Here is a 13,165-nt window from a genome sequence, read left to right on the forward strand (position 1 = left end):
AGACAAAAAAAAACCCCAAACCACAAAAAGTGTGGCTGCACTGGCTACAGGCCCGCAGAAATGGAAATAGCCGTGTGCACAGGATTTATCATCTAGAGAGCTGCTCACTTACTGCTACACCAATGAGCTCATCTGTTGCATCCCCTGCAAAGTACATGCGAATAAACATTTCCAGTGGAAGCCCTTCTGTTTGGGAGCACAAGGCTAGCTGAGGTTTGAGCAGTCCATCGCTGTGGATTTCAAGGTACAAGTATCACAGGAGAATTAGCAGGATTTGTAGAGACAAAGAGGATCAGGGGAAAGCGGAGATGGGTTCAAGCCTGGTTTTGAAGCTTTGGTATTTTTTGCAACTTTTCTGTTCCTTCATGGTGAAGAGCGAGCTGGATTTTTATAATCCATTAGATAAATTTGTTTAAAAAAAAAGAAAATCTCACCTACCAAGGACTTTGTATTTTACAAAAAAACCCCGAACAACAAACCCCACAATCAACAGAAATGTCACTAGTTTTTTTTTCCCCCCTATACAAACCAAACCCCCCCGCTAGCTATTTCCATTTCAGGTGCAAGCCAGTCAACATGTGCAGGAAAAGGATTTCAAGAGGCTCTGCGACCCTAATTGTAATTAAGTTTGGGAAGCAGAGGGAAATTAAGCACATCGTGTTCACAGCATGTGAAACATGAAACAAAGACAGGCTGCTGCCTCCCGCCACCCAAGTCAGGTTTATTATCATATAGATTGTTTCAGAACTTCACCGGGGATACCAATGGCAATTCTGATTAACAGGTCACGCTTATTAAGAGCAATCCCTCAGACATGAATTTGGTGACTGGGCAAGCTCTATGTGCCTGACCAAAGTGGCTCTATGGGTAGAGCAGCAGTCCAGCCCTCATGCGCTACCTTCATTTGGGAAGTGACTCATGGTGCCAGGCATTTGCAGCGCACCGACAACAGGCCAGGGGAGAAATGTTACCTGCTGAGAAAGAACATGAGCAGCAGGAAGGGTTAATAATAATTAGAGTTTAGCCTTTAGGCCCAGGTGAATTCTAAGCAATAAACCCCTTTTTCATACTTTTTTTTTTTTTTTTTTTACAGCAGTTATTTATTCAAAGTAGTTTAAAAAAAAAAAAAAAGGTAATTTAGGCCTGTAACACTCCTGTTAAATCCAAGCATAACCTACCCCTGGCCAAATTCTGTTAGTGCAGTTACGTGATTTTAAGTGGCTGTAGGGTGATGCCAGTCCAATCAGCCTTGTATCCCTGCAAATATTTTTGGAAGCGAGAAGTGAAATCCAGCAGGAGGATCATTGCTGCTGACAGCTTGTGTGTATTCAGTTCTATTTTAATTCCAACCTGAGAATCCACACAGCTTGGCCCAATGTCAGGGAAGTGGGACCAAGCCTAAGCAAAGGATCAGTTCACCAGCTGGCAGGATGTGTGGCCTCCACCTCTGGTGGTCCTAAGGGCGCTGTGCCAGGAGGCTACAATCAAAGGTTGCAAAACAACCCTGCTAATGGCCTCAGGCCTTTCTGATGGCTGAAAGGGGAATTTATTTATTTTTTTTCTGTAGGAAGACTAAACCAGAACTCCAAGTCCCATGTTACAATTTATCAATAATAATAATAAAAAAAATCTGGATAGAAATACTTCCAAGTCTTTCAGAAGATCCCACACTGAGAGAAAATGCTGAGATGCAAGAGAAGATTGGGATGGGATAAGCTGTAGGAACATGTAGCACGGACTGTATTTCCCTCCGACACAACACAGAAGACGGCTCAGCAGAAAAAAAGGTGGAACCTAACTCCATTGACAGGCAGCATTGCATGCCAAGTCAGTACAGGTTACAACAGCTGTCAATTTTTATCCTTATGGAGCACTCACGATGGCGTTTTCCAACAGGAACTAACAGCAACAGGACAGCGTAACGGAAAGGGATCACTCCAGCTGAAGGGCTACGCGCTCTCCTCCCCACCATTCAGCTGCAAGGACTAAAGCAACCTCCTACGCATTCTGGCACAGCACAGACGTGCTGATTGCATTTAATTCAGTTATACTGAAAAAAAGTGTATGCTAAGTGATGCATATACGCTTGAGCTTCCTGGAAGCGGACAGAGATAAAAACCATGCTGGAAAGAGACAAAAAAAGCGTACTGGTGCTACGTAATCCATAGTGTGTGACTATGAAGAGGAAGAAACATAAGCAAAGTACTTAACAAGGACACATTGTTCCAGTTTTTTAATTTCAAAGGCTGTCCAGAGAAAAGAGACTATCACTGACCTCAAAGAAATAAAAACCAAAATCAATCCCTAAAAAAGCTCTCCTCACTTCAGCCTTCCCTTGAAAGCACTGCTGCAGCTTTTGTGCCTCCAGAGGGACCTCCCCTAACAAATTAACCCTTGTGAATGGAAGACAGGGAAACCAGAGAAAATTGCACAACCATTCTCAAACAAGGTAATTGGTCTCCAGCACTCCACAGCACTTCTGTAAAATACCAGATGTAAGCACCCACTGTTAGCAAAGCACACCAGCTGTGAGCCCCCCTGGAAGGAACTCTTGGCATTTAGTGTACAGCAAACACAGGTAAACCTTTTGTGGCTTGCCCAGCAAGAAAATAAAGCTCTCTCCCCCAACAGGAACCCTGATTATCTTCACTTCTAGTCGCCCAAACACTAAGCATGGGCTACTAGGGCTCAGTTGAATACCAGTAGTCACAGAGGCAACAGATTCCCAAAATAATGTACGCAGCCTTGAGTCAGGTTTTCTCTCTGCATTTGAAGAGTAGGTACAGTGTGCATCACACTTCGGGACTCTGGCTCCCTCCGATGCTTGGGGGGCACTGAAGCTGAGAGGTAATTTCATCAGTAAAAGATTTCATCATCACACCAAGCAAGCGGAAGGTTTGCTCTTGCCACGGAGCAATGTGCTGTGAGGAGATAATGCAAAAGCCTTTTATTTTTAATTTAATCGGAGGCAAGACAGGGCCAAGCGCTGCTGTGCTCTCCCTGGGATCCACACGCAGGAAATTCTCCTGGCTGCCATACTTTCCTGCACTAAGGGACAAGACCCATTCGGAGTTACAAACCGCAACCCTATGCCAAGCAGGGATTTTGATATTCGTTTCCCTCCCCACATGCTTAAATCAAAGCACAGCCAATTTTCACATTAAATACCAAAACATCTGCACCTAAACATGACGTGTTCGAGTCACTGCCAAGCGACTGGAATGTATCTATCTGACAGTTTATACCTGGAATTATTCTTTGGCTCTTTTTCAGTTAGATCCAGAAAACACACCACACCCCAATTCTGTTCCTATACCAGCACTGGCTGAAATCCTAACGAGAACACCGTGGTTCCACAGACACCATACAGTACTGGAGAAAAAGGAAGGGCTTAGTCTTCTATTGAGGATGTATTTCTGAGTATAGCAGTCCTTCAGCTGAAATGGCATCCCCAAGTCCCACGGTCCGGACAGGATCTTTACACACCAAAACGGGAGTGAAATGGAATAAGATGCCTTCTCTGTGCCAATGTACCACTGGCTCATCTGGATTTAAAGAAATTTTGTAAGGGGCTTCTATCTGGGAGGTCACAAACTCCAAAGGAGCTTTAAGAAAGACTTTGCTGGTATCAATGGTTTCAGTGGCGCAGGCCTGGGTCCCTGCTGCTCTCGCTCCGGCAGCCACAGCAGCAACCTGGTTGCCCCAGTACCCATCCACCGTGACGAGGATATGATAGGCCAGGGTGTGGAAGTGGACCCGTGTCAGATCAGAGGCCCGGTCTGCCATCTTCCCATGCTCCTTCAGGATCCAAAAGAGGATGTCACTGACTATGCCCACATCGGGAACGCCGCTCCAGGAAGCAAGGGAGGCATGGGGACCGGAGGCAGACTGCGTGAGGAACAGCAGCTCCTGCTCATTCAGCCCAATGGAGTTCACCAGGGGAAAGACCTGCTAACAGAAACACAGGAACAACAGGTTTATCCTTCAGAGGGAGAATTGGGCCTCCTCACTCAGGGTATTGATTTTACCATACTGTGTTACTGGCTCTGTCACCAGCAGAAGGGAGCACCCAGTTCCCTGGAGAGATACAGGCCAAAGTCACCGCACAAGCTTCCCCGGTTCAACAAGTCTGCAAGAATTACTTAGCCAAGAAAACATTTCACGCCAAGGGCACGCACTCATTTTGTTCAATTAATTTTCCAGACAGGCACTTTGACATTAAAGAGTAATAAAACATCAAATTCACATCAAACACTCGTAACACAGAGATTAGAGCTGTGTCAAGCTAAACAAGGAACCATCAGGATCTGCAGGAAAGAAATTCTGCCAAGAAATCGAGGGGTTTTTTTTTAGATTATAAATTCAGCTCAAATTCAAATCCTGTTTTTTCTAGAAATCCACGGGTCTGTGAAATTGAAACCAAAGTTACTTGTATTTGTGGAGTTGCAAATATTCTCTTGGGTCACCCTCCCCATGATTGTGAAAAATCTTTGTATCAGAGAACAGAGCCCAGCTGCGTGGCACAGTATTTTTACTGAATAGAGTTGCTGAATGAACTCAGATCTGCAAAAAAAATCCTTACTCCTTGCTGAAAACAGTCTGATGATCAACTGAGAGCACTGTAAGACACCTCCTAAATGAAACTTCCCAGAGAGACCTTTCTAAAAGGAATACTCTCTCTGAGCTACAGAAAACAAATCTGCCCTCTGCTAAGGCATTACAGTTCTGCTTCGCTGCACGGAGGAGGCTCTGATAAGCTCAGCAGGGAAAGCGGAAGCATTCAGAATGCAATAGCAGACATTAAACCCACGTTCTCCACTTCTCTTCAGACAGATAGTCCTAATTTTTAAGTTTTCGTTTCTGTATTCATCTACCAGTCTCTGCATTGTGCAAGTGAAGAAAAGGAAACAGATACAAAGGAGCACGTCCTTTCATTTTCGTTACCTGATGCATAATGTTGCTCATAAAATCTTGATCAGTCATACTGGCCAACTCCAGGTGTATGGGAATGTCAGTAGGGATATCGGAGATGGAGGCCACAGCCTGCAGGGGTACAGGAAAAAACAAACAAACAAACAAAAAAAACCCAACCCTACCCTAAACCACATATTCATTAAGAAACAGAAAGAACAAAGGGGTTTTGAGTCAGAGATACACATCCTTTGATCTTCCTGTGTATGGATTTAAACACAATTCCAAATGAGATGTCTGACAAGTGCCAGAGTGTACTGCTAAGGGGAAGAAACAGAAACAACTTCTGGTTTTCAGAATCCAAGAGCAGGAAAACTGTATCTAACCTTCATCTGCACCCAGCTCAGCACTTTTCTAATGGGCTAATTCAGAAACCTCACACATCTGAAGCAGCTATAGAAATGAGAGAAAGAAGGGGGGAAAAAAAAAAAAAGGGCTAGGGCATTGCATCAGGAGGGGCACTGGGCTATAAGATGGGCAATGATCTGTAAAAAGAAAACTTGGTGTAGCTGCTTCAGGCTCAGATGAGAAAGCTGCCTCTTGGATTATCTAACACAGATGCTGCTTGAAGAATGCAAGTCTTGATTATAACCATGATCATCTTAGTGTCTGGGATAGAAAATGTGTTATTTAGCCACTAGGTAAGCTCCAGTAACCGTGTCGGCATACCCCAGCCAGACAACCAGGCCATGCCTTTTATTTGTCCCCTAGACAACCCACTGAATCTCAGAAGCATTAGCGTTATAGGATTAGACTTTTGTCATTCCTACAGCTCACATTCTTCTTTTAGCATGCAATACCGAAAAAGATTTGTGGGACAGCTGAAGATCAGCCTAATTACACGTTCAAGCCTGGGAAACCAAAACTTCGCCATGAAGCACTTGTTGGAATGGAAATTAAAGTGGTGTACAAGTGTCTTACCTCCATAAGTCGTCTCTGCCGCATCTCCTTGCTCTGGCCTTCCATCATGTGAAGTCCTGAAAGCACCACAAGATCTGGCTGAAATTCATCCAAGCTGGACACAAACACTTCCAGCATATTTAAGGCGCCATTTGATAGATCATGGGAGAAGATGAAGCGGTTGGCATTGGGTGCTCTTACTTGTCCCCACTCTTCACCTAGGGTGAAACAAATAGAAGCAAAATTAACTCAGAAGAGACGCAAACCAAACCACTTATCTGGAGATCGTTTTGGGATATCCTGCTGGAATCCGAAGGCGTGGTTTCACAACATGACCATGCCCAATGAACAGCTACTGCCAGCCACCAGAGAAGTCTTTGCTCTTTTTCTCATTCATTCTCTTCGTTCTCTCCCTCTGCCTCATTTAGATGCTTGTCTAATCAGAAGGAAAATTCAAGACTTGTTTGCTTTTGCAAGCTTTGTGATGTTTTAATCACTTGTATTAGTTTAGCATGGAATTAGGTGAGTGTCACAGCCAGCTCGAGCCTAACACTTGGAGCATGCAGGATATGCAACAAGAAGGGAGAGAGACCTTCCCCTTCTGGCAACCACCACCTCTTAGCATGACTCAGGGTGTACCATGAAGGTACACCCTGAAAAGTCTCATGGCTCTTAGTGTTCCTGACGGCACAGCTCCCAGAAATGATCTGCAGAATAGAGTGGCATCAGTGCAAATGGTTTTATCTGGATAAGATTACAAATTAAATGGGCTCCATCTCCAGAACATTGAGAAAACAGGGTAAGGACAGTGGGCTTAGAGAGGATACAGGTTACACAAGCCCCGGTCCACCTTAGAACCAGCACGCGTACTTGTTCACTCAGCTCTCCCAGACTGTGTAGTGGTTATACTATGGAGAATATGCCTGGCATTTGTGGAAAAGCCACAAAACCAGCATCAACAGCCATCAGCGCTGCCTCCTCTTAAGACAAGTCTCATGGCAAAGTTCTGCCTGGGACAAAGATCCCCAGAGCTGCTTCAGGAGGGCAGTTCTCAGCTGAGAACAGACATGCCCCTCTACTCTGTCCTGGTGAGACCTCACCTGGAGTACTGTGTTGAGCTCTGGAGCCCTCAACACAAGAAGGACATGGAACTGTTGGAGCAGGTCCAGAGGAGGGCTACAACAATGATCTGAGGGCTGGAGCACCTCTCATAGGAGGACAGGCTGAGAGAGTTGGGGTTGTTCAGCCTGGAGAAGAGAAAGCTGTGGGGAGACCTGATTGCAGCCTTCCAGTACTTAAAGGGGGCCTATAGGAAAGATGGGGACAATCTTTTTAGTAGGGCCAGCTGATGGAGCTCATGCTCCTGAGGGAAATGGGAATAACAAAGAGTATAGTCAGGACCCTGAGTTTTAGGAAAGCAAAATTCCAGCTCTTCAAGGAGATAGTCAGAAGGACTCCCTGGGAAACAGTCGGCAGGGGAACAGAACAGAGCTGGCAGATCTTTAAGGATGTGATCATGGAGCGCAAGAGCTCTCGATCCCTAGGTGTAAGAAATCAGGCAAAGAAGGGAAGATACTGGCATGGCTGAGATGAGAGATGCTGGTCAAACTAAAGAGGGACAGCTGTGACAGGACAAGGGGTAATGGTTTTAAACTAAACCAGGGTAGGTTTAGACTAGATATAAGGAAGAAATTCTTCACAATGAGGGTGGTGAAACACTGGAACGGGTTGCGCAGGGAGGTAGTGGAGGCCCCATCCCCGGAAACATTCAAGGCCAGGGTGGACGGGGCTGTGAGCAACCTGATCTGGCTAATGGTGTCCCTCCTCCCTGCAGGGGGGTTGGACTAGATGACCTCTAGGGGTCCCTTCCAACCCAAAACATTCTATGCTGAGGAAAGGAGACATCATATTCTAATGTATCTTATGTATCATCTAATGAGGATGCTTCCAGGAGCAAGAGGAATTGAGATTTATGCGGAGATTAGTGTAATTTTACAAGTGCTACTGTGTGACAGCACTCATCAGTTATAGCAACCTTGTTTCAACCAGAAGTCCATCAGAGTGCATGCTTTGGGTGCTGCTCCACATTACTTTTGCTCCTGAAAAAGTTTAATTAAGGTGGTTCTTGCCTTCCCTCCTTGCCAGAATACCCCTTCTTCTGTAACACCAATGTAACTCTTTCTGAAGCTACATATTGAGACAGGATCGGTGGAATGATTCAGGTTGAAAACAGCAAGAAAACACATGCAGATTTGTTTTAACTGTTGTATTAGGGTTGCCCTGAATTTCATCTGAATGTGGTTAAGTGGTACCTTTCTGTTTTCAGAGAACATTACTGGACTGTTTTAGTGTTTGTATAGCTTTAGAATTATGCCCATCAGGTCTGCTGAGGCTACGCATCACAACAAAATGAAAAGTCCACGTAGTTTCCATAGGTTGTAGCGCACAAGCGTACAGAATCAAAGGGATGGCAAGACAGCAGTATGAGTCAGTATTTACAGTAACCGTATCACAATTGATAAGAGTTTCAAGACTTCTAGTTGTCTGTTCACCTGCTGCAGCTCCCTGAACGCATGGAATTACCAGATTAGCCCAGGGACAGCTGCCAGTACTTGTAATTTACACAGTCTTCCAGAATTAACCGATTCAAAAACCCCCAACTTTAAAACCAGGACTATCCTAGTGATGCTGAGGGTTCCCATCTAACGTCCAGCCTTTGGCAAGGTACCTGCTTGATACTCCAAGATAAGATGGAATTCATCTCTTTCCTGCATGGATTGGGGTGGCACAACCACATTGTCATCAAGTAGTTCATGGAGTTTAGGACCAACTGGGCCACAAAGGAGGATCTAGAAAACAGGAAAAAACAATCAAGGATCCCCTGCCGTGTCCCTTGCCTCCATTTCAGTGCGTTTAAGCATCACCTAGACAACTGATTTAAAAAAAAAATAATTAAATTTTAAAAAAATTGGCTATGCTTTTCAACTCATAAGGCCAACCCTACGTTCCACCATAGCCTAAGAAATGACACCAAGATCCCCCAAACAGACAGGGAAGTAATGTAAGACTCCTTAAAGACAAGTGAATAGCACAAAACTTTTGTACACATACCTTCAAGTCTGGATTTGTTGCAAGCTTCTGACCAATGAGAGCAGCATTTCCTCCTACATAAAGCTGTAAAAGACAGAGAGGCCAGTGTGGGCATTCCCTCGCCTTGATAGCTTTATACATGCTTAGTCTTTGGCACAGGCTAGAGATTTTAGCTCTTTAGACAAGGGTCTAGCATTACAGAAGTGAATAAAGCTCACTGGGGCCAAAGGCAAAGCAATTTTACAATTCTCTCTGAGAACTCAATGAGTTGAGCGTTCTCTGACTTCTAACATCTAAATATTTGCCTTCAGGTAACTCACAACCCTGTACAAATCAATTAATTTGTAACATAATCAGCCCTTACGTCTGCACAACTTTTCAGTGGCAGCTGGTAACTTGTGGGGTTTTCTTCGCAAGGCTGACAAGCAGTCATTTACAAACTGCACCAATACTTCCCCCAGTTTGAAATCAAGGTTGAACCTGTGCCCATGTGAAGTGAGCAGAACCGTGGAAGTTTCTTCAGGTAAGAAAGGCCAAACTTTCAAGTAAAAAACCTCCAATGTGAGCTTTGAAAGCAAGGAATGGAGATTGTCATGAGGATCACAGGCATTCAGAGGAGACAGAACACAGGCTATGGAAGGATACAGCTGATAAACAGGTGATTACAGAAAGCCAACATAGCAAAAGTGGTGAGAAACAACTCAATACAAGAGAGTCTTGACCAACAGAAAACATTTAGAGCTCTTCCTCATTTTCAAAAACAGACGGCAAGCCGCATAGAAGGCAGCATTAAGCAGTTTGTAAAAATTAGCTAACTGCCAAGCAAGGTATCACATTAGATTCAGCAGACCCAGTATAAATCAGAGCAACAAAACTTTGCTTTTGGAAAGGGAAGCTTCAAAAAATTTCCTAGAGGGAATTTAAATCCTGCGTTAAGTAGCTGAAGCCGATCAGAGTGTTTACAGCTCCTAATGCTTGGATCTATTTCCTCACTTCCTGCCTCATTACAAGATATTAGAGCCTTTTACAGCATCAGTCCCATCTGGCTCCCACAGAACAGTATTCTTACAGGCAGATCTTGGAGTGACATTTCAGTCTGGGGAAAGCAATCAAGGGACAGACCGTTCAAACCCCAACTATTGGCAGCAGGCGCAGAGTTTTGTGAAAAATCGTTAACGCACTCAAGCCATGGCACAAGTTTCTTTCCTAAACCGTTTGCACTCTTACTACACACAGAACAGAAGTCACCAATGATGCAGAAAAGAAGAAACGTGCTTCTCAAAGCTTATCTTCAGCTGGAAGGCATACCTGTGCACCAGGGTACTCGGAGGCTGTCTGCGCAATGTGATGGAATGATTCGGCGTCACTGAAGAAGCGCTCGGCAGCTGCCCCTTTTTCCATGAAGTGAGCGAACGCTTCTTTCAGGTCCTGTCTGGAGTTCAAGACCACGTGATTTTTTCCATCCCCAGGTTCAAGACCGAGTGCCTCTAATAACTTCACACCAGACAGAACCACGTCTACGCAGGCATTGACACTGGAAGCGAGACGGAAAATGCATACTGGGAAAACCAGACTTAACTTAGGGCACTTGCAAGACAATACAATGAGATCACTTCCCAGACAGTGATTGCTGTTCGCAGCCCTCCTGCTAAGGGGGAAAACAACCACCCAAATGAAAAAAACCCAACCTACAAAGGCCTATGAATTTCCTGAAATTCTCTGCTAAAGTGTTCTCCTCTCAACATGCTTTTATTGCGCTCCAGTGCTGCAGAGGAGAGAGGGATTTCTAACATTCTGCTGAATTAAAACAAGAAAGAATAAGCTGCGTAGGTCCAAAGTTGGTTGCATATGTTGCAGTACACATTATACTGCATTTGCTGCCTTAGGCTTGCTCAAAAAAGAATAGGCACAATAAGAACAACATTTTAAAATTCCAAATTCTTAAAATAAGGTATTTGGGTTTTTTTAAAATACATATCTGGTTTAAAACGTACATGCAAATCTGAACTGTTTAAAAACAAAACTGAAAGTAGTGAAGTCTCCTAGATCAGCCTCTTGAGTTTCAACTACTGCTAACAGTAACCAAAATCACACACACAGCCACCCCACACATATGCTGATTCTGTTTATAGGAAGTCAAGAGAACAATTTTTCAGTTGAAATATTTGAAAACTGCAATTTCAAAAGGACCATCCCAAATTTCCAGAAATACCATGCCGCCCTCTCAAACAGTGGAAATGGGAGAAAAATCCTGGCATAGTTAGGGAGTGATAAGAATGACTTCAGCAGATCTAGACTCTATGTGAAGTCTAACCTGCGGCTCAAGTCTTCCAGTCACCATTTCAGATTAGTTACATGAATTTAAACACAGTCTAATTCAGATGAGAGAACAGGAAAGTTTCTGGGCTGGAATCAGGCCCCCAGGAAGAAAGTTTATGAATGCTTGCCCTTGTTTCTACTCCTTGGTTCCAAAGAGATATCAATATATACCAAATATTTACTGAGATGACACCAGCAATTACTAAAGCATCTTCTGGAGCTGCTATCGCATGCAATTTCTGTTCCTCTGCTCCACGCTTCCATGATGGGGTTCCAAACGATCTATAAGACTTTTGCAGGACCTCTAACTTCAGCGTGAAACACATGGCATTTTGGTCCTCCTCCTCGGCAGTGACCCTTCATGCATGATTTGGGCCGCCATGCACAAAATAAAGGACATTAAAAACCCTGGGGCTTTTCACTACATGCGGTAACCAGCTCAGAAATCCTCCATATCCTGCATCATCTCATACACTAAGGCGAGAAAAATCCCCTCACGCAGCAGAGAAATCCAAAGAAACAATAAGCTCATGCAGCATTTTAGCCCCAAACTCACTGTGGCGAAAGGTCAGCAATTTTATGTTTTAATGAATCATTAGAGATCCACGGGGACATAAACCAAGGCTCAGTTCCTTCAAGTGAGACACCGCTAACCATCTTCCAACTGCCTGTCTTTTCCCTCCATGCCATTCCTTTGCTAACACACCTCACACTTTTAATAAAACTCCCTTAACAGCAGGGATATGCTACTAAGGAACTGCTTTCACTGTTGAACTTTGAGGCCCCGTGTGTTTGGGGTGTGTGTGTATATATTACATATATTCTGCTGCTCTAAAGCAAAGGAGAAGGCAAGGAATGAACCGAAGATACCTGGCTCTTTACCAGCAATAGCTGTGGTGAAAGGGAGGACCGAATGAGGCACTGGGAAACCTATTCTGTCAAGAGAGAAAGTCTGCATCAACCGTGATGCAAGAGCAAGACAGGCTCCAAGTAACGCTGTATCAGCTACACAGGAGTGAAGGTGAATTAACTTCTTCCAGCGCTCGAAGGGCAAATCTTCTAGTCAAACCCAAGTTGTCCTGTCATGTCCTTATATTTAAAAGAAACCGAGTCAAGCACTATATATAATGGCAAGATTAACGGTCAGGCTTAAAACCATCATTTAAGATCAATGTGATATTCCTGAACTTTCCCCCTTGCCCTCTTTCCAGTTTAAAAAGAGAAAGGGTGTTGGATTTCCCTGTGCAGGCAGGGGTGTCTTCAGTGTCTCTTGCTTCCCCCTCTCCCTTCCTTCCCTCCCTCATCAATTTCCTTTGCATCTCTGCCTCGACTCAGTTAGTCCTCCCCGATCGGGAAGGCTTCACTCGCTTCACCACTTTATAAACTCGTTGCTTGTACCTATTTATTGCCGGACCGTGCTCCCCAGTTGCCACCTTCCTGGGGATGGGCCAGCAGCTCCGAGTCCCTCAGACATTCTCTGTATATAAATTTGTACTACAGGCAAGGCAGCCAGGGATAGGGTCTCCAGGGACAGGCTTGCCCACTAGGTCTGAACCACGCAGCGCACTTAAGTCACCCGTACGTGGGGGTTCTGGACCATCAATCCCCTCAGCCGAGGCCTGCCGCTGGTTAAGCGACGCGGCGGGCAGGTGCCGTGCTCGCTGGGGCTCTCTCATGGGGAAATGCCCTCGCCCGACAAAACTACGGGCCTGGAACAGGAGTGGAGGGGCTTAAGGAAGAGGCTGGAGCTTCAGCCCGCGCCCGGCCACGTTGGCGCCTCCCCTCTGCGCCGATCCCCGGGAGCCCGCGCGGCGGCTTTGAGCCTCACCAGACGCCGGGGAGGCTGCGCCGGGGCTGCTGGGGAGCGCCAGCCCGCCGGCCAGGG

At 45.1% G+C, this 13,165-nt stretch overlaps 1 protein-coding gene across 1 annotated transcript; it reads right to left on the reverse strand.

The window, feature by feature from the left end:
* Positions 1-564: 564 nt before the first annotated feature.
* ADPGK (ADP dependent glucokinase) lies at positions 565-10,521 on the reverse strand. The gene is made up of 6 exons (XM_035899423.1): positions 10,270-10,521; positions 8,983-9,045; positions 8,600-8,720; positions 5,893-6,089; positions 4,945-5,043; positions 565-3,948 (listed from the first exon to the last, which is right to left on the reverse strand). The coding sequence occupies exons 1-6, from the start codon at positions 10,360-10,362 to the stop codon at positions 3,400-3,402; spliced, it is 1,122 nt and encodes a 373-aa protein (XP_035755316.1). The 5' UTR covers positions 10,363-10,521; the 3' UTR covers positions 565-3,399.
* Between the last annotated feature and the right edge of the window lie 2,644 nt (positions 10,522-13,165).

The sequence above is a fragment of the Egretta garzetta genome, unplaced genomic scaffold (genome assembly GCF_000687185.1).
Source record: "Egretta garzetta isolate BGI_Z169 unplaced genomic scaffold, ASM68718v1 scaffold287, whole genome shotgun sequence".
In the NCBI taxonomy this organism is placed as follows: domain Eukaryota; kingdom Metazoa; phylum Chordata; class Aves; order Pelecaniformes; family Ardeidae; genus Egretta; species Egretta garzetta.